The sequence below is a fragment of the Oncorhynchus mykiss genome, chromosome 6 (genome assembly GCF_013265735.2).
Source record: "Oncorhynchus mykiss isolate Arlee chromosome 6, USDA_OmykA_1.1, whole genome shotgun sequence".
Lineage (NCBI taxonomy): Eukaryota > Metazoa > Chordata > Actinopteri > Salmoniformes > Salmonidae > Oncorhynchus > Oncorhynchus mykiss.
Window position 1 is genome coordinate 2,140,787 of NC_048570.1, and position 19,969 is coordinate 2,160,755.

At 41.3% G+C, this 19,969-nt stretch overlaps 1 protein-coding gene across 2 annotated transcripts in view; it reads left to right on the top strand.

Moving 5' to 3' along the window:
• The first annotated feature begins 8,453 nt into the window (after positions 1 to 8,453).
• Positions 8,454 to 19,969, top strand: part of LOC110525063 (atrial natriuretic peptide receptor 3) — a 50,655-nt gene continuing 39,139 nt past the window's right edge. Inside the window, exons 1-2 of one of the 2 annotated variants that reach the window (XM_036979198.1) lie at positions 8,454 to 8,609; positions 9,663 to 10,050. In XM_036979198.1, the coding sequence (XP_036835093.1) occupies positions 9,720 to 10,050 (331 nt within the window). In that variant the 5' untranslated portion in view covers positions 8,454 to 8,609; positions 9,663 to 9,719. Of the gene's footprint in view, positions 8,610 to 9,045; positions 10,051 to 19,969 lie in introns of those variants that run through there. The other variant, XM_036979197.1, reaches the window with a different exon arrangement.

The window sequence follows — 19,969 nt, forward strand, 5'->3', positions numbered from 1 at the left end:
AGACCCTGTTCAAAGGCACCTACTACCATACCCTGTTCAAAGGCACCTACTACCACAGCCTGTTCAAAGGCACCTACTACATACCCCTGTTCAAAGGCACCTACTACCATACCCTGTTCAAAGGCACCTACTACCATACCCCTGTTTAAAGGCACCTACTACCATACCCTGTTCAAAGGCACCTACTACCATACCCTGTTCAAAGACACCTACTACCATACCCTGTTCAAAGGCACCTACTGCCATACCCTGTTCAAAGACACCTACTACCCTGTTCAAAGGCACCTACTACCATACCCTGTTCAAAGGCACCTACTACCATACCCTGTTCAAAGGCACGTACTACCATACCCCTGTTCAAAGGCACCTACTACCATACCCCTGTTCAAAGGCACCTACTACCATACCCCTGTTCAAAGGTACCTACTACCATACCCCTGTTCAAAGGCACCTACTACCATACCCTGTTCAAAGGCACCTACTACCATACCCTGTTCAAAGGCACCTACTACCATACCCTGTTCAAAGGCACCTACTACCATACCCTGTTCAAAGGCACCTACTACCATACCCCTGTTCAAAGGCACCTACTACCATACCCTGTTCAAAGGCACCTACGACCATACCCTGTTCAAAGGCACCTACTACCACAGCCTGTTCAAAGGCACCTACTACATACCCCTGTTCAAAGGCACCTACTACCATACCCTGTTCAAAGGCACCTACTACCATACCCCTGTTTAAAGGCACCTACTACCATACCCTGTTCAAAGGCACCTACTACCATACCCTGTTCAAAGACACCTACTACCATACCCTGTTCAAAGGCACCTACTGCCATACCCTGTTCAAAGACACCTACTACCCTGTTCAAAGGCACCTACTTCCATACCCTGTTCAAAGGCACCTACTACCACACCCTGTTCAAAGGCACCTACTACCATACCCTGTTCAAAGGCACCTACTACTATATCCCTGTTCAAAGACACCTACTACCCTGTTCAAAGGCACCTACTACCATACCCTGTTCAAAGGCACCTACTACCACACCCTGTTCAAAGGCACCTACTACCATACCCTGTTCAAAGGCACCTACTACCATATCCTGTTCAAAGCACCTACTACCATACCCTGTTCAAAGGCACCTACTACCATACCCCTGTTCAAAGGCACCTACTACCATACCCTGTTCAAAGGCACCTACTACCATACCCTGTTCAAAGGCGCCTACTACCATACCCTGTTCAAAGGCACCTACTACCATACCCTGTTCAAAGGCACCTACTACCATACCCCGTTCAAAGGCACCTACTACCATACCCCTGTTCAAAGGCACCTACTACCATTACCTGTTCAAAGGCACCTACGACCATACCCTGTTCAAAGGCACCTACTACCACAGCCTGTTCAAAGGCACCTACTACATACCCCTGTTCAAAGGCACCTACTACCATACCCTGTTCAAAGGCACCTACTACCATACCCCTGTTTAAAGGCACCTACTACCATACCCTGTTCAAAGGCACCTACTACCATACCCTGTTCAAAGACACCTACTACCATACCCTGTTCAAAGGCACCTACTGCCATACCCTGTTCAAAGACACCTACTACCCTGTTCAAAGGCACCTACTACCATACCCTGTTCAAAGGCACCTACTACCACACCCTGTTCAAAGGCACCTACTACCATACCCTGTTCAAAGGCACCTACTACCATATCCCTGTTCAAAGACACCTACTACCCTGTTAAAAGGCACCTACTACCATACCCTGTTCAAAGGCACCTACTACCACACCCTGTTCAAAGGCACCTACTACCATACCCTGTTCAAAGGCATCTACTACCATATCCTGTTCAAAGCACCTACTACCATACCCTGTTCAAAGGCACCTACTACCATACCCCTGTTCAAAGGCACCTACTACCATACCCTGTTCAAAGGCACCTACTACCATACCCTGTTCAAAGGCGCCTACTACCATACCCTGTTCAAAGGCACCTACTACCATACCCTGTTCAAAGACACCTACTACCATATCCTGTTCAAAGCACCTACTACCATACCCTGTTCAAAGGCACCTACTACCATACCCTGTTCAAAGGTACCTACTACCATACCCTGTTCAAAGGCACCTACTACCATACCCCTGTTCAAAGACACCTACTACCCTGTTCAAAGACATCTACTACCATATCCTGTTCAAAGCACCTACTACCATACCCTGTTCAAAGGCACCTACTACCATACCCTGTTCAAAGGCACCTACTACCATACCCTGTTCAAAGACATCTACTACCATATCCTGTTCAAAGCACCTACTACCATACCCCTGTTCAAAGACACCTACTACCATACCCTGTTCAAAGGCACCTACTACCATACCCTGTTCAAAGGCACCTACTACCATACCCTGTTCAAAGGCACCTACTACCATACCCTGTTCAAAGGTACCTACTACCATACCCCTGTTCAAAGACACCTACTACCATACCCTGTTCAAAGGCACCTACTACCATACCCTGTTCAAAGACACCTACAACCATACCCTGTTCAAAGGCACCTACTACCATTCCCTGTTCAAAGGCACCTACTACCATACCCTGTTCAAAGGCACCTACTACCATACCCTGTTCAAAGACACCTACAACCATACCCTGTTCAAAGGCACCTACTACCATACCCTGTTCAAAGGCACCTACTACCATACCCCTGACCATACCCTGTTCAAAGGCACTTAAATATTTTGTCTTGCCCATTCACCCTCTGAATGACACACATACACAATCCATGTCTCAATTGTCTCAAGGCTTTAAAAAATTATTCTTTATCCTGTCTCCTCCCCTTAATGTACACTGATTGAAGTGGATTTAACAAGTAACATCAATTAGGGATTAAAGCTTTCACCTGGATTCACCTGGTCAGTCTGTGTCATAGAAAGAGCAGGCGTTCTTAATGTTTTGTACACTCAGTGTATAGCTTCACTTACAACAGTGCTGTCTATAGATTGAGGTCTTGGGGGATATCTTCTCTCTGCTTTGTAGCTAGTGATGAGGGGCACGTTAGGGGAACGTTAGGGGCACGTTAGGGGAACGTTAGGGGAACGTTAGCCTACCTCTCTCTCTCTGTCAAACACACACACACACACACACACACACACACACACACACACACACACACACACACACACACAAGCGGGGGACATTAAACAAGTATACAGCATTAATATAAAACACACCCTGTCGTAGCTCTGACAGATGGCCTTGATTACATGAACCCTATAATAGATTTATAAAGAGATGTGTGGTCATAAACCAGAACCCTTATTAGATCAACTAACAACCTGCCCTGCAGTATGGTCTGTCTGGACAATTATACAACACACACACACGCACTGGGCATCAACCAGACCTAGCCAGCCAGGCAGGCTGCATCATATACCATTCATTTGTATTTTTATTTAACTAGTCAGTTAAGAACAAATTCTTATTTTACAATGACGGCCTACCAGAAGGCAACAGGTCTACTGCATGGGGACGGGGGATTAAATATAAAGTAAATTAAATTTTTACAAATATAGGACAAAACACACATCACGACAAGAGAGACACCACAACACTACATAAAGAGAGACCTAAGACAACATAGCAAGGCAGCAACACATGAAAACACAGCATGGTAGCAACACAACATGACAACAACATGGACGCAACACAACATGACAACACAACATGGACGCAACACAACATGACAACAACATGGTAGCAATACAACATGACAACACAACATGGTAGCAACACAACATGACAACAACATGGTAGCAACACAACATGACAACAACATGGTAGCAATACAACATGACAACACAACATGGTAGCAACACAACATGACAACAACATGGTAGCAACACAACATAACATCAACATGGTAGCAATACAACATGACAACACAACATGGTAGCAACACAACATGACAACAACATGGTAGCAATACAACATGACAACACAACATGGTAGCAACACAACATGACAACAACATGGTAGCAACACAACATGACAACACAACATGGTAGCAACACAACATGGTAGCAGTACAACATGACAACACAACATGGTAGCAATACAACATGGTAGCAACACAACATGACAACACAACATGACAACAACATGGTAGCAACACAACATGACAACACAACATGGTATCAATACAACATGAAAACACAACATGACAACACAACATGACAACACAACATGGTAGCAATACAACATGACAACACAACATGGTAGCAACACAACATGGTAGCATTACAACATGACAACACAACATGGTAGCAACACAACATGACAACACAACATGGTAGCAACACAACATGGCAGCACCACAACATGGTCGCAATACAACATGTCAACAACATGGTAGCAACACAACATGACAACAACATGGTAGCAATACAACATGACAACAACATGGTAGCAACACAGCATAACATCAACATGGTAGCAATACAACATGGTAGCATCACAACATGACAACAACATGGTAGCAATACAACATGGTAGCAACACAACATGACAACAACATGGTAGCAACACAGCATAACATCAACATGGTAGCAATACAACATGGTAGCAACACAACATGACAACAACATGGTAGCAACACAACATGACAACAACATGGTAGCAACACAACATAACATCAACATGGCAGCAATACAACATGGTAGCATCACAACATGACAACACAACATGGTAGCAACACAACATGACAACACAACATGGTAGCAACACAACATGACAACACAACATGGTAGCAACACAACATGACAACAACATGGTAGCAACACAGTATAACATCAACATGGTAGCAATACAACATGGTAGCATCACAACATGACAACACAACATGGTAGCATCACAACATGACAACACAACATGGTAGCAACACATGGAATGAAGTGACCTCTATCTCCAAGTATATGTGAAAGTTAGTTCCTTAAGAAGGTTGTACCAGTGCCTGTAAAGAAAAATGTAAGACTTGATTTGCCCTAATGAAAAAAAGGATCAAACCCATATAATATTTCATTTTTCGTGTTGCTGCTGAATTATTTTTTTTGTGGTGAGAAACTGGGTCAAAGTAATATGCGGCATCTGTAGCTACAGGATGTTGTACAATTAAACAACAAGGTGTCCTGTTAGTTAAGCAGAATGACTCCAAATAGCAGCTTCAAATTGCGCTCATTGGTGTAATCAGGATAAGGGGAGTGTCTAAAGATATCACAGACTAGAGACCAAACAGTACCTCAAAACCCCTGTCATTATTATAATGAGACTTCTGGAGAACGTGTCCCCCTATATGTCAATGAATTACGCCAGCCACAAAACCCCTGTCATTATTATAATGAGACTTCTGGAGAACGTGTCCCCCTATATGTCAATGAATTACGCCAGCCACAAAACCATGTGGCCCATTTAAATGTGTCATGAATGAGAGGTTGTTACTCATATGTCTAGGGAACTTGTTAGGTGACTCATTTTTCAGGCCCGACATTTAATGGGGCATGAGAAATATACCCAGGCTGGGATTGCCTCTTCTCCTTATTTAACATCCAACATTTAGTACTCAACTGTTGATATCTATCCAACACAACACAGGAGATTTTTATTTAACTAGGCAAGTCAGTAAAGAACAAATTCTTATTTACAATGACGGCTTACTCCGGCCAAACCCGGACAATGCTGGGCCAATTGTGCACCGCCCTATGGGACTCCCCATCACAGCCGGTTGTGATACAGCCTGGAATCAAACCAGGGTCTGTAGTGACGCCTCTAGCACTGAGATGCAGTGCCTTAGACCGCTGCGCCACTCAGGAGCAAGATACCATTGTTTCCCAATAGACCAACACAAATCAGTGAGCTAGGTTTACTAGGTACAGTCTAGTGTTATTAAACAAATCAGTGAGCTAGGTTTACTAGGTACAGTCTAGTGTTATTAAACAAATCAGTGAGCTAGGTTTACTAGGTACAGTCTAGTGTTATTAAACAAATCAGTGAGCTAGGTTTACTAGGTACAGTCTAGTGTTATTAAACAAATCAGTGAGCTAGGTTTACTAGGTACAGTCTAGTGTTATTAAACAAATCAGTGAGCTAGGTTTACTAGGTACAGTCTAGTGTTATTAAACAAATCAGTGAGCTAGGTTTACTAGGTACAGTCTAGTGTTATTAAACAAATCAGTGAGCTAGGTTTACTAGGTACAGTCTAGTGTTATTAAACAAATCAGTGAGCTAGGTTTACTAGGTACAGTCTAGTGTTATTAAACAAATCAGTGAGCTAGGTTTACTAGGTACAGTCTAGTGTTATTAAACAAATCAGTGAGCTAGGTTTACTAGGTACAGTCTAGTGTTATTAAACAAATCAGTGAGCTAGGTTTACTAGGTACAGTCTAGTGTTATTAAACAAATCAGTGAGCTAGGTTTACTAGGTACAGTATAGTGTTATTAAACAAATCAGTGAGCTAGGTTTACTAGGTACAGTCTAGTGTTATTAAACAAATCAGTGAGCTAGGTTTACTAGGTACAGTCTAGTGTTATTAAACAAATCAGTGAGCTAGGTTTACTAGGTACAGTCTAGTGTTATTAAACAAATCAGTGAGCTAGGTTTACTAGGTACAGTCTAGTGTTATTAAACAAATCAGTGAGCTAGGTTTACTAGGTACAGTCTAGTGTTATTAAACAAATCAGTGAGCTAGGTTTACTAGGTACAGTCTAGTGTTATTAAACAAATCAGTGAGCTAGGTTTACTAGGTACAGTCTAGTGTTATTAAACAAATCAGTGAGCTAGGTTTACTAGGTACAGTCTAGTGTTATTAAACAAATCAGTGAGCTAGGTTTACTAGGTACAGTCTAGTGTTATTAAACAAATCAGTGAGCTAGGTTTACTAGGTACAGTCTAGTGTTATTAAACAAATCAGTGAGCTAGGTTTACTAGGTACAGTCTAGTGTTATTAAACAAATCAGTGAGCTAGGTTTACTAGGTACAGTCTAGTGTTATTAAACAAATCAGTGAGCTAGGTTTACTAGGTACAGTCTAGTGTTATTAAACAAATCAGTGAGCTAGGTTTACTAGGTACAGTCTAGTGTTATTAAACAAATCAGTGAGCTAGGTTTACTAGGTACAGTCTAGTGTTATTAAACAAATCAGTGAGCTAGGTTTACTAGGTACAGTCTAGTGTTATTAAACAAATCAGTGAGCTAGGTTTACTAGGTACAGTCTAGTGTTATTAAACAAATCAGTGAGCTAGGTTTACTAGGTACAGTCTAGTGTTATTAAACAAATCAGTGAGCTAGGTTTACTAGGTACAGTCTAGTGTTATTAAACAAATCAGTGAGCTAGGTTTACTAGGTACAGTCTATTGTTATTAAACAAATCAGTGAGCTAGGTTTACTAGGTACAGTCTAGTGTTATTAAACAAATCAGTGAGCTAGGTTTACTAGGTACAGTCTAGTGTTATTAAACAAATCAGTGAGCTAGGTTTACTAGGTACAGTCTAGTGTTATTAAACAAATCAGTGAGCTAGGTTTACTAGGTACAGTCTAGTGTTATTAAACAAATCAGTGAGCTAGGTTTACTAGGTACAGTCTAGTGTTATTAAACAAATCAGTGAGCTAGGTTTACTAGGTACAGTCTAGTGTTATTAAACAAATCAGTGAGCTAGGTTTACTAGGTACAGTCTATTGTTATTAAACAAATCAGTGAGCTAGGTTTACTAGGTACAGTCTAGTGTTATTAAACAAATCAGTGAGCTAGGTTTACTAGGTACAGTCTAGTGTTATTAAACAAATCAGTGAGCTAGGTTTACTAGGTACAGTCTAGTGTTATTAAACAAATCAGTGAGCTAGGTTTACTAGGTACAGTCTAGTGTTATTAAACAAATCAGTGAGCTAGGTTTACTAGGTACAGTCTAGTGTTATTAAACAAATCAGTGAGCTAGGTTTACTAGGTACAGTCTAGTGTTATTAAACAAATCAGTGAGCTAGGTTTACTAGGTACAGTCTAGTGTTATTAAACAAATCAGTGAGCTAGGTTTACTAGGTACAGTCTAGTGTTATTAAACAAATCAGTGAGCTAGGTTTACTAGGTACAGTCTAGTGTTATTAAACAAATCAGTGAGCTAGGTTTACTAGGTACAGTCTAGTGTTATTAAACAAATCAGTGAGCTAGGTTTACTAGGTACAGTCTAGTGTTATTGAACAGATCATTTTTTTGCTTAAAATCGCCTGCACAGTATAGGCATTAATATATAGTGAACTAAAACCCTCCTCAACAGGCCTACTTCTTTACTATAGAACAGTCTATGTTGGCTGTGGCCACTAGGTGGCAGTCTATAGCAGGTTTTTTTCTCCCCCTCCCATGCAGAGCATCCTCACGCAGAACTAGAGGTTGATCGTTCATTCTGGCTGCTGTCGTTCACTTTGGAACACTCGGCAAGATTCTAGTACAGAATATGTTTAGTGGGGTGTCTAAAAGCAAAATGAATCAAACATGTGGATCTGTATAATGTTCAGTTGGCCTATTCATGTGCCGTATGCTTAAAGGTAAATTGATCAGGTAAGTTAAAGGTATTTAGTCTATTAATACAAGATATATATGCGCTACACTCTACTATACTGTATATTATATTGCACTGTGTAGCTCAAAACAGCTTAGACTCGTGTTTTTTTTTAAATAGCAAAAGAAAACATTGTTCTTGAAACTTTCCCTACAGTTTTATTTATCAAATCAAATCAAATTTATTTATCTTTCTCTTTAAATTAAAAATAATAATAATTGCACACCGTTTATTGTATATGAGGCAATGCATCCCACTGCATTCAGTCTCTGCCAACGTGGCAAAACGAACAATTATTTTCTCTAATTATAAAAATAAAAAAAATAAGGACCTGTAGCTTTAAGAAAGAGGTGTGTTGTACAGGGATGACGCAGGAATAATAATGAAAAGATGCTTCGAAATCCCTCCCCCCCCCTCAGCCAGCGTGTGTGGTAGCTGTCTGGGCAGTTACCATATTTAAACAAGAGGAATGACCAGAGAAACAGGAGAATTAGTTAGCAAAACAGAGGGGATACTTCCATCAGTTGAGGAGGTTGCAGGAGACTCTCTGTGCAGGAGCATACACTTCATACATTTAGAATTTTTATTTCATTCATTCAAAGAAAAAGGTTACTTAATTTAGATTATTTATTTTGGAAGACTCCACATTGGTATTTGCCTATTTACCTGTGTACTCGGAAGTCTGCGGTTCCAGGGACGCAGTTGACTTGGAGAGCGAGATAAACATTTATTCATGATTATAGACAAAGCATAACTTTTAAAGTTGCATCATGCCATGTTACATTTCAGTGTGTTTGTACATTTGGCTGGGGTTGTTACCTGGCCGGACAAGTGCAACAGTGATTGAGGACATCGAAGTATTGGTGATGTTGCCAAAAAATAACTCTTATATGTTCTCAATAGCAAGAGTGGCCCCGGCAATAGAGTATGCAAAGCAGAGGTTGAAAATCGGAGGCGGTGTGTATTCCGGATTTAACTTTAATTTGCGCTATGAGGATTCTAACTGTGGCAATGATGCGCTCTTCTCCCTGGTGGACCGCTCCTGCGAGAAGAAGCCGGACTTGGTTCTCGGTCCGGTGTGTGAATACGCCGCGGCGCCGGTGGTAAGGATGGCATCTCACTGGAACATCCCGGTAATATCGACAGGTGCTCTGGCCAGCGGTTTTAGTGACAAGGAGAAAGAATACTCTCACCTGACCCGAATCTCCCCGTCTTACCTGAAAATGGCAGAAACATTCTCGGCGATGTTCCGTCACTTCAACTGGAAAGACGCGCTGCTGATCTTCGATGACGACAAAGAGGAGAGAAATTGTTACTTCACTCTGGAAGGGGTGCACCTCAAACTCATGGAGGAATATCAGACCGTACACATAGCGATCAACACTAAAGAAGAGGGCCTGAACGCAGATGACATCATCAACTACATCTACGAGAGTGAAGGTAGGCTACTGTACTGAGAAAAGTCTGTACACTGTCCCATTGTATAGCGTAAATGGCAGAAATGTTCAACTGGAGCCCCATCTACACACGCTGCCTACACACTCATTATACTTATTGCACTTAAAATGTTCGCGTTCGTTCACACCCGTTTATTTTTTTCCACATTTTGTTGTTACCGCCTGAAAATACAATTGATGAAATTGAGATTGAGTCACAATACCCCATATTATGTTTAAGACATTTTTTACAAATGTATTCAAAATGAAAAGCTGAAATGTAATGAGTCAATAAGTATTCAACCCCTTTGTTATGGTAAGCCTAAATACGTTCAGGAGTAAAAATATGCTTAACAAGTTGCCTAATAAGTTGCATGGACTCACTCCGTGTACAATAATAGTGTTTAACATGACTTTTGAATGACTACCTCATCTCTGTACCACACACATTCAATTATCTGTAAGGTCAGTCAGTCGACCAGTGCATTTCAAACACAGATTCAACCACAAAGACCAGGGAGGTTTTCCAATGCCTCACAAAGAAGGGCACCTATTGGTAGATGGGTAAAAATTGAGAAGAAAACAGACATTGAATATCCCTTTGAGCATTGTGAAGTTATTAATGACACTTTGGATGGTGTATCAATACACCCAGTCACTACAAAGATACAGGTTTCCTTCCGGTGTCCTTCAGTCCTTCAACTCAGTTGCCGGAGAGGAAGAAAATCACTCAGGGATTTGACCATTGGGCCAATGATGACTTTAAAACTGTTACAGAGTTTAATGGCTGTGATAGAAAACTGAGGATGGATCAACAACATTGTAGTTACTCCACAATACTAACCTAATTGACAGAGTGAAAAGAAGGAAACCTGTACAGAATAGAAATATTCCAAAACATGCATCCTGTTTGCAATAAGGCACTAAAGTATTACCGGGAAAAAATGTGGCAAAGAAATTAACTTTATGTTCTGAACACAAAGTGTTATACTTGGGGCAAATCCAACACAACACATCACTGAGTACCACTCTTCATATCTTCAAGCACGGCGGTGGCTGCGTCATGTTATGGGTATGCTTGTCATTGGGAATAACAAGGGAGTATTTTAGGATAAAAATAAACGGAATTGAGCTAAGATGGGAAAAATCAGAGAGTAAAACCTGGTTCAGTCTGCTTTCCAACAGACACTGGGAGACTAATTCACCTTTTAGCAGGACAATAACCTAAAACACAAGACCAACTATACAATGGAGTTGTTTACAGAGATGACATTGAACGTTCCCGAGTGGCCTAGTTACAGTTTTGACTTAAATTGGAGTGAAAATTTATGGCAAGACTTGAAAATGGCTGTCTAGCAATGATCAACATCCAACTTTACAGAGCTCGATGAATTTTGAAAAGAATGTCAGAATATTGTACAATCCAGGTGTGCAAAGCTCTTAGAGACTTACCCAGAAAGATTCACAGCTGTAATCACTCTTAGAGACTTACCCAGAAAGACTCACAGCTGTAATCACTCATAGAGACTTACCCAGAAAGACTCACAGCTGTAATCACTCATAGAGACTTACCCAGAAAGACTCACAGATCTTAGAGACTTACCCAGAAAGACTCACAGCTGTAATCACTCTTAGAGACTTACCCAGAAAGACTCACAGCTGTAATCACTCATAGAGACTTACCCAGAAAGACTCACAGCTCTTAGAGACTTACCCAGAAAGACTCACAGCTGTAATCACTCATAGAGACTTACCCAGAAAGACTCACAACTCTTAGAGACTTACCCAGAAAGACTCACAGCTGTAATCACTCTTAGAGACTTACCCAGAAAGACTCACAGCTCTTAGAGACTTACCCAGAAAGCCTCACAGCTGTAATCGCTCTTAGAGACTTACCCAGAAAGACTCACAGCTCTTAGAGACTTACCCAGAAAGACTCACAGCTGTAATCGCTCTTAGAGACTTACCCAGAAAGACTCACAGCTCTTAGAGACTTACCCAGAAAGACTCACAGCTGTAATCGCTGCCAAAGGTGCTTCTACAAAGTATTGACTAAGGGGTGTGAATCATTTTGTAAATTGGATTTTTCTGTATGTAATTTTCAATAGATTTACTACAAATCTAAAAACATATTTTGACTTTGTGAGAGGAAAAAGATGGGTGAATTAAGGATGTAATACAACAAAATAATAATAGAACAAAATGTGTAATATGTCAATGGGTATGAAGACTTTCTGAAGCCTCTGAATGGCTTTTCTGCTGCCCAATGTCCAATATGGGAGGAAGTTATTCAGAATATGGGCGGAAATATGCCAAATATTTACAGCTATGTGAAGAATACATTATCTCCAACATGTTAAATCTAGTATAAATTAAAGTGTTTGTGGAATTTACTTCTTGCTTACTTCAATAGCACATAATGCTGTAGGCTGCTGGGCCAACTGCACTGGGCCAACTGCACTGGGCCGACTGCACTGGGCCGACTGCTATGTATAATAGGCTGCTGGGCCTACTGTACTATTTACAATAGGCTACTGGGCCAACTGCACTGGGCCGACTGCACTGGGCTGACTGCCATGTATAATAGGCTGCTGGGCCTACTGCACTATTTACAATAGGCTACTGGGCCAACTGCTCTGGGCCGACTGCACTGGGCCGACTGCTATGTATAATAGGCTGCTGGGCCTACTGCACTATTTACAATAGGCTACTGGGCCAACAGTACTGGGCCTACTCAAACCCATGATGGGTCCATTCTTGCTACTATTGAATTACTACATGATTTAGCTTCCACTGTACTGTGTGGAGAGTGGCCTTTGTCTCAGGACACTGTTGCTGTGATATGAGGAGAGAGTGATCTCCCTCCCCCTCTGTGTGTTGTCACAGAGGGGTGAAATGGGTCTTCCCTCCTTTTCAGATGGCTGTTCCTCCCTCCCTCCTGCTCTGTATGTTGTCACAGAGGGGTGAGATGGGTTTCCCCTCCTTTTCAGATGGCTGTTCCTCCCTCCCTCCCCCTCTGTGTGTTGTCACAGAGGGGTGAGATGGGTTTCCCCTCCTTTTCAGATGGCTGTTCCTCCCTCCCTCCCCCTCTGTGTGTTGTCACAGAGGGGTGAGATGGGTTTCCCCTCCTTTTCAGATGGCTGTTCCTCCCTCCCTCCCTCCCTCCCTCCTGCTCTGTATGTTGTCACAGAGGGGTGAGATGGGTTTTCCCTCCTTTTCAGATGGCTGTTCCTTCCTCCCTCCCTCCTGCTCTGTATGTTGTCACAGAGGGGTGAGATGGGTTTTCCCTCCTTTTCAGTTGGCTGTTCCTCCCTCCCTCCCTTTATAGCTGGAACACTTCATGCCCCTAACTAATGCCCACACACACATGCACACATGCATACATACATGTGCATACATGCAGTTATTGTCTGAAGTTTACATAATCGTTAAAGAATCTAATCTTAATGGAGTCATTAAAACTAATTTTTCAACCACTTCACAAATTTCTATAGTTTTGGCAAGTTGGTTAGGACATCTTCTGTGTGCATGACACAAGTAATTTTTCCAACAATTGTTTTCAGACAGATTATTTCACTTATCATTCACTGTATCACAATTCCAGTGGGTCAGAAGTTTACATACACTAAGTTGACTGTGCCTTTAAACAGCTTTGAAAATTCCAGAAAATTATGTCATGGCTTTTAAAAGCTTCTGATAGGCTAATTGACATCATTTGAGTCCATTGGAGGTGTACCTGTGGATTTATTTCAAGGCCTACCTTCAAACTCAGTGCCTCTTTGCTTGACATCATGGGAAAATCAAAAGAAATCGGCCAAGACCACAGAAAATAAATTGTAGACCTCCACAAGTTTGGTTCATCCCTGGGAGCAATTTCCAAACGCCTGAAGGTACCACGTTCATCTGTACAAACAATAGTACGCAAGTATAAACAACATGGGACCACGCAGCCATCATACCACTCAGGAAGGAGACGCGTTCTGTCTCCTAGAGATGAACGTACTTTGGTGCGAAAAGTGCAAATCAATCCCAGAACAACAGCAAAGGACTTTGTGAAGATGCTGGAGGAAACAGGTACACAAGTGTCTATATCCACAGTAAAACGAGGCCTATATCGACATAACCTGAAAGGCCGCTCAGCAAGGAAGAAGCCACTGCTACAAAACCTCCATAAAAACCAGACTACAGTTTGCAAATGCACATGGTGACAAAGATCGTACTTTTCTGAGAAATGTCCTCTGGTCTGATGAAACAAAAACAGAACTGTTTGGCCATAATTACCATCGTTATGTTTGGAGGAAAAAGGGGGAGGCTTGCAAGCCAAAGAACACCATCCCAACCGTGAAGCACGGGGGTGGCAGCATCATGTTGTGGGGGTGCTTTGCTGCAGGAGGGACTGGTGCACTTCACAAAATAGATGGCATCATGAGTATAGGAAATTATGTGGATATATTGAAGCAACATTTCAAGACATCAGTCAGGAAGTTAAAGGCTGGTCACAAATGGGTTGAGGCAAAATGGCTTAAGGACAACAAATTCAAGGTATTGGAGGGGCCATCACAAGGCCCTGACCTCAATCCTATAGAAAATGTATGGGCAGAACTGAAAGAGTGCGTGCGAGCATGGAGGCCTACAATCCTGACTCAGTTACACCAGCTCTGTCAGGAGGAATGGGCCAAAATTCACTCAACTTATTGTGGGAAGCTTGTGGAAGGCTACCCTTAATGTTTGACCCAAGTGAAACAATTTCAGGCAATGCTACCAATTACTAATTGAGTGTATGTAAACTTCTGACCCACTGGGAATGTGATGAAAGAAATGTAAAGTTGAAATAAATAATTCTCTCTAATATTATTCTGACAATTAAACTTTCCCCTCTCATAACTTAGCCTACTGTTCTGACTTGGTGGTGCACATGTAGCCTATAACCTGTTTTTGAGAAATGTAATCATTGAATATTGTAAGAGCTTTCATTGTCTGCTTATATGCCCTCTTTATTTATCTTACAGGTCTGACTTGGTGTACAGGGAGAACACTGTAAGAATGGCCCATGTTCTGAATTCTGTCGCTCTACGTTTCAAAACTGCTAAACAAACAGTTATATTGACTACGTCCCTCCTAGCTCGCTTATTAATGTCTTAGTCTAAATTACTGATTGTCTCTTATCCGCTTGTCGTCCCCTTATGCCATAGTTTGTCCATCCGCCAATATCAGCCATGTTTTTTTTTTAAGAAAGTAAATGAGGCTGAGTTAACTGTTGGCTGCCAGACTAGGCTCTGCTGATAGCCAGGTGTAGCAGTGGTAAGGTGTTGGGACTGCTGTTGGGACTCTGCTGTTGGGACAGCTTTATGTAGGCCCTAACAGTTTGTGGGCACCGTTTGTCACCGTTATAGTGCAATTAATGTATTATTTAGTGTTGTGTAGTGGCTTTGTTGGCATGCAGCTACATCATTTTTTTGCACCACCAAGATTTACATACTGGAATTGCCACTGAAGCTGACAGTCTGCACTTTAACCTCCTAGTCATTGTATAATCTCAAATCCAAAGTGCTGGAGTACTGAGCCAAAACAACAAAACGTGTCACTGTCCCAATACTGTTGGAGCTATACACACAAATATTCTATTTCTCCACTGCCAATCACATTATGCTGTGGTGAAACTCTCCCCCATCACTCTTTGCCAAAGACAACACCTGCCCTCCTGTGCCCCCTGCCCGCCTGCCTGCCCCACTCTCTCCCAATGGCAGCTCCCCTCAGCTCCGTCAGTGGCTGTGCCCACTGTTTCCTTTGGAACAGCCCAGGTGTCAACATATCTGCCTGCTGTCAAAACGATCCATTGTCTCTCTGCTGCAGAGCTCTGGGAGATGGCCAGCCATTCCACCCTCCTCTGTTCTGAAAAATAATCACTATTCAGTCAGATCTCATTTCATTGGCACTGGGCAGAGGGATGGGCAGAAGGGTGGAGAGCTGGGTAGATGGGTGGATAGCTGGATGGTTGGACGGACGGACGGTTCTATGTTGTCTTATCAGGGCTGTCCCCGACAAAAAATAATAATCTTGTTCGACCAAGAGTCGTCTTTAACATTTTTAAACGTGTATTTTTCCATATATAGACACATCCTATGTGTTTTAATCAAATATACCGTTCAACAGTTTGGGGCCACTTAGAAATGTCCTTGTTTTTGAAAGAAAAACACTTTTTTTTTGTCCATTTAAAATAACATAAAATTGATCAGAAATACAGTGTAGACATTGTTAATGTTGTAAATGACTATTGTAGCTGGAAACGGCTGATTTAAAAAATATCTACATAGGTGTACAGAGGCCCATTTATCAGCAACCATCACTCCTGTGTTCCAATGACACATTGTGTTAGCTAATCCAAGTCTATCATTTTAAAAGGCTAATTGATCACTAGAAAACCCTTTTGCAATTATGTTAGTACAGCTGAAAACTGTTGTACTGATTTTAAAGAAGCAATAAAACTAGCCTTCTTTAGACTAGTTGAGTATCTGGAGCATCAGCATTTGTGGATTTGATTACAGGCTCAAAATGGCCACAAACAAAGACCTTTCTTCTGAAACTCGTCAGTCTGGTCTTCTTCTGAGAAATGAAGGCTATTCCATGCAAGAAATTGCCAAGAAACAGAAGATCTCGTACAACGCTGTGTACTACTCCCTTCACCACAGAACAGCACAAACTGGCTCTAACTAGAATAGAAGAGGAGTGGGAGGCCCCGGTGCATAACTAAGCAAGAGGACAAGTACATTTGAATGTCTTTGCCTTTATGACAGCATTGCACATTCTTGACATTCTCACAACCAGCTTCATTAGGTAGTCACCTGGAATGCATTTCAATTAACAAGTGTGCCTTCTTAAGTTAACTTGTTGAATTTCTTATTTTTGTATGAGCCAATCAGTTATGTTGTGACAAGGTAGGGGTGGTATACAGAAGATAGCTCAAATAAGCAAAGAGAAATGACAGTCCATTACTTTAAGACATGAAGGTCAGTCAATACGGAGAACTTTGAAAGTTTCTTCAAGTGCAGTCTCAAAAACCACCAAGCACTATGTTGAAACTGGCTCTCATGAGGACAGCCACAGGAAAGGAAGACCCAGAGTTACCTCTGCTGCAGAGGATAAGTTCATTAGAGTTACCAGCCTCAGAAATTGCAGCCCAAATAGAGTTCAAGTAACAGACACATCTCAACATCACCTGTTCCGAGGAGACTGCGTGAATCAGGCCTTCATGGTCGAATTTCTGTAAAGAAACCACTACTAAAGGACACCAATAAGAAGAGACTTGCTTGGGCCAAGAAACACGAGCAATGGACATTAGACCGGTGGAAATCTGTCCTTTGATCTGCTGGTGACACTGTCAGTGTTTTATTTAGAATTCAAGGCACACTTAACCAGCATGACTACCACAGCATTCTGCAGTTCTGTCCTTTGGTCTGATGAGTCCATATTTAAGATTTTTAGTTCCAACCGCCGTGTCTTTGTGAGACATTGTGTGGGTGATTGGATGATCTCTGCATGTGTATTTCCCACCGTGAAGCATGGAAGAGGAGGTATGATGGTGTGGGGGTGCTTTGCTGGTGATACTGTCTGTGATTTATTTAGAATTCAAGGCACACTTAACCAGCATGGCTACCACAGCATTCAGCAGAGATACACCATCCCATCTGGTTTGGGCTTAGTAGGACTATCATTTATTTTTCAACAGGACAATGACCCAACACACCCCCAGGCTGTGTAAGGGCCATTCGACCAAGAAGAAGAGAGACGGAGTGCTGCATCAGATGACCTGGCCTCCACAATCACCCGACCTCAACCCAATTGAGATGGTTTGGGATGAGTTGGACCGCAGATTGAAGGAAAAGCAGCCAACAAGTGCTCAGCATATGTGGGAACTCCTTCAAGACTGTAGGAAAAGCATTCCAGGTGAAGCTGGTTGAGAGAATGGTGTGTTCTAAGCTGTCATCAAGGCAAAGGCTATTTGAAGAGTCTCAAATGTAACATATTTGGATTTGTTTAACACTTCTTTTTGGTTACTTCATGATTCCAGATGCACAGTAGCATCACCTTAAATCATGTAGCCTGATGACTTGGAATTCAAATCAAATTGTATTGGTCACATACACATGGTTAGCAGATGTTAATGTGAGGGTAGCGAAATGCTTGTGCTTCTAGTTCCAACGGTGCAGTAATATCTATCAGGTAATCTAACAATTCCCCAACAACTACTTTATACACACAAATCTAAAGGGGTGAATGAGAATATGTACATTTAAGTATATGGATGAGCGATGGCCGAGCGGCATCGGCAAGGTGCAGTAGATGGTATAAAATACAGTATATACATGTGTTATGAGTAATGAAAGATTTGTAAACATTATTCATGTGGCATTATTTAAAGTGCCATTTGTTTAAAGTGGCATTATTTAAAGTGGCATTATTTAATGTGGCATTATTTAAAGTGGCATTTGTTTAAAGTTCTCAGGTTTTTGCAGTACGTCGTTTTAGGGCGATTTGGCCTAAAAACATATCTTGATTTTTTTTTAAAATGATGGCTGATTCACACTATACTGTATCTCGATGAAACATATATGTTTTTTAAATAAACTAATTCAATTATTAGTGGGTCTTATTTTTATTTTTTATTTCACCTTTATTTTACTAGGCAAGTCAGTTAAGAACAAATTCTTATTTTCAATGAAGGCCTAGGAACAGTGGGTTAACTACCTGTTCAGGGGCAGAACAACAGATTTGTACCTTGTCAGCTCGGGGATAAGAACTTGCAACCTTCCGGTTACTAGTCCAACGCTCTAACCACTAGGCTACCCTGCCGCCCCGATGGTTGTGGAAGGCTTATATTCAGCCTCAATATAATAGCACAAGCCCTGAATTCATTAGATTATTGCTGATTATTTGAAATGCAGTGTATTCCTTATATAATTGTGTTTTATGCTTATTGCACATTTTTTATAAAACACAACAGACTAGACAGCTGGTATAACAGTCTTTGGCTACAATGCTGATAGTGGTTCTTGCTCAAGGCCGTGCACAACAAACTGAGCATTCATTTTCAGAATCAGTGTTCACTGATACTCCCGTTTTTAGTAGAGTTGAGAGATACTGTAAAACGGTATTGTCACGTACGTGTGGAGAGACGGACCAAGGCACAGTGGATGTTGAGTTCCACATAATATTTATTAAAGTCAAACCTAGCAAAAAACAATAAATCAATAAACTAACAACGAAACGTGACTATGTGGTGCACAAAACAAAATAATATCCCACAAACACAGGTGGGACAAATGCTACCAAAATATGATCCCCAATTAGATACAACGATTATCAGCTGCCTCTAATTGGGAATCATACAAATCACCAACATAGAAAATTAAACCTAGAACCCCACATAGCAATAATAATAAACTAGAATACTCCCCCCAGTCACGCCCTGACCTACTCTCAAAGGCTGTCTATGGTCAGGGCTTGACAGGTATCGTTAGAATGGTTAACTTATCCTCTAATATAGTGAAATAATGTCTCAATGTGTTGGTGTCCATATGACCCATTCTGTGGGTCTGAATTTTGTATCTTGTATAATACATTAGTTTACATTTTCATAAATTGTCATTTTGTTTGTTACGCTCCAACTTCCCCTCCATCTTGTCCCTACATCGGTTATTTTTAAATCTGATGTATCGTATGAACATCCTGTGTCTGACTCAAATAAGATTCCCTCAAGGTTGCTCTGATGTTCAAAAGATTTCACATTGAAATTTTGTGATATGTAACTTAAAAAAAAAAAAGTTGTATGTATTTTGAAACCATCTAGATTAGTCAGTCCAAAATGAATTCTTTCATGGAAATAATGTATCCCCCGTTACCAAGTCATTTACAGTTTCTATGCC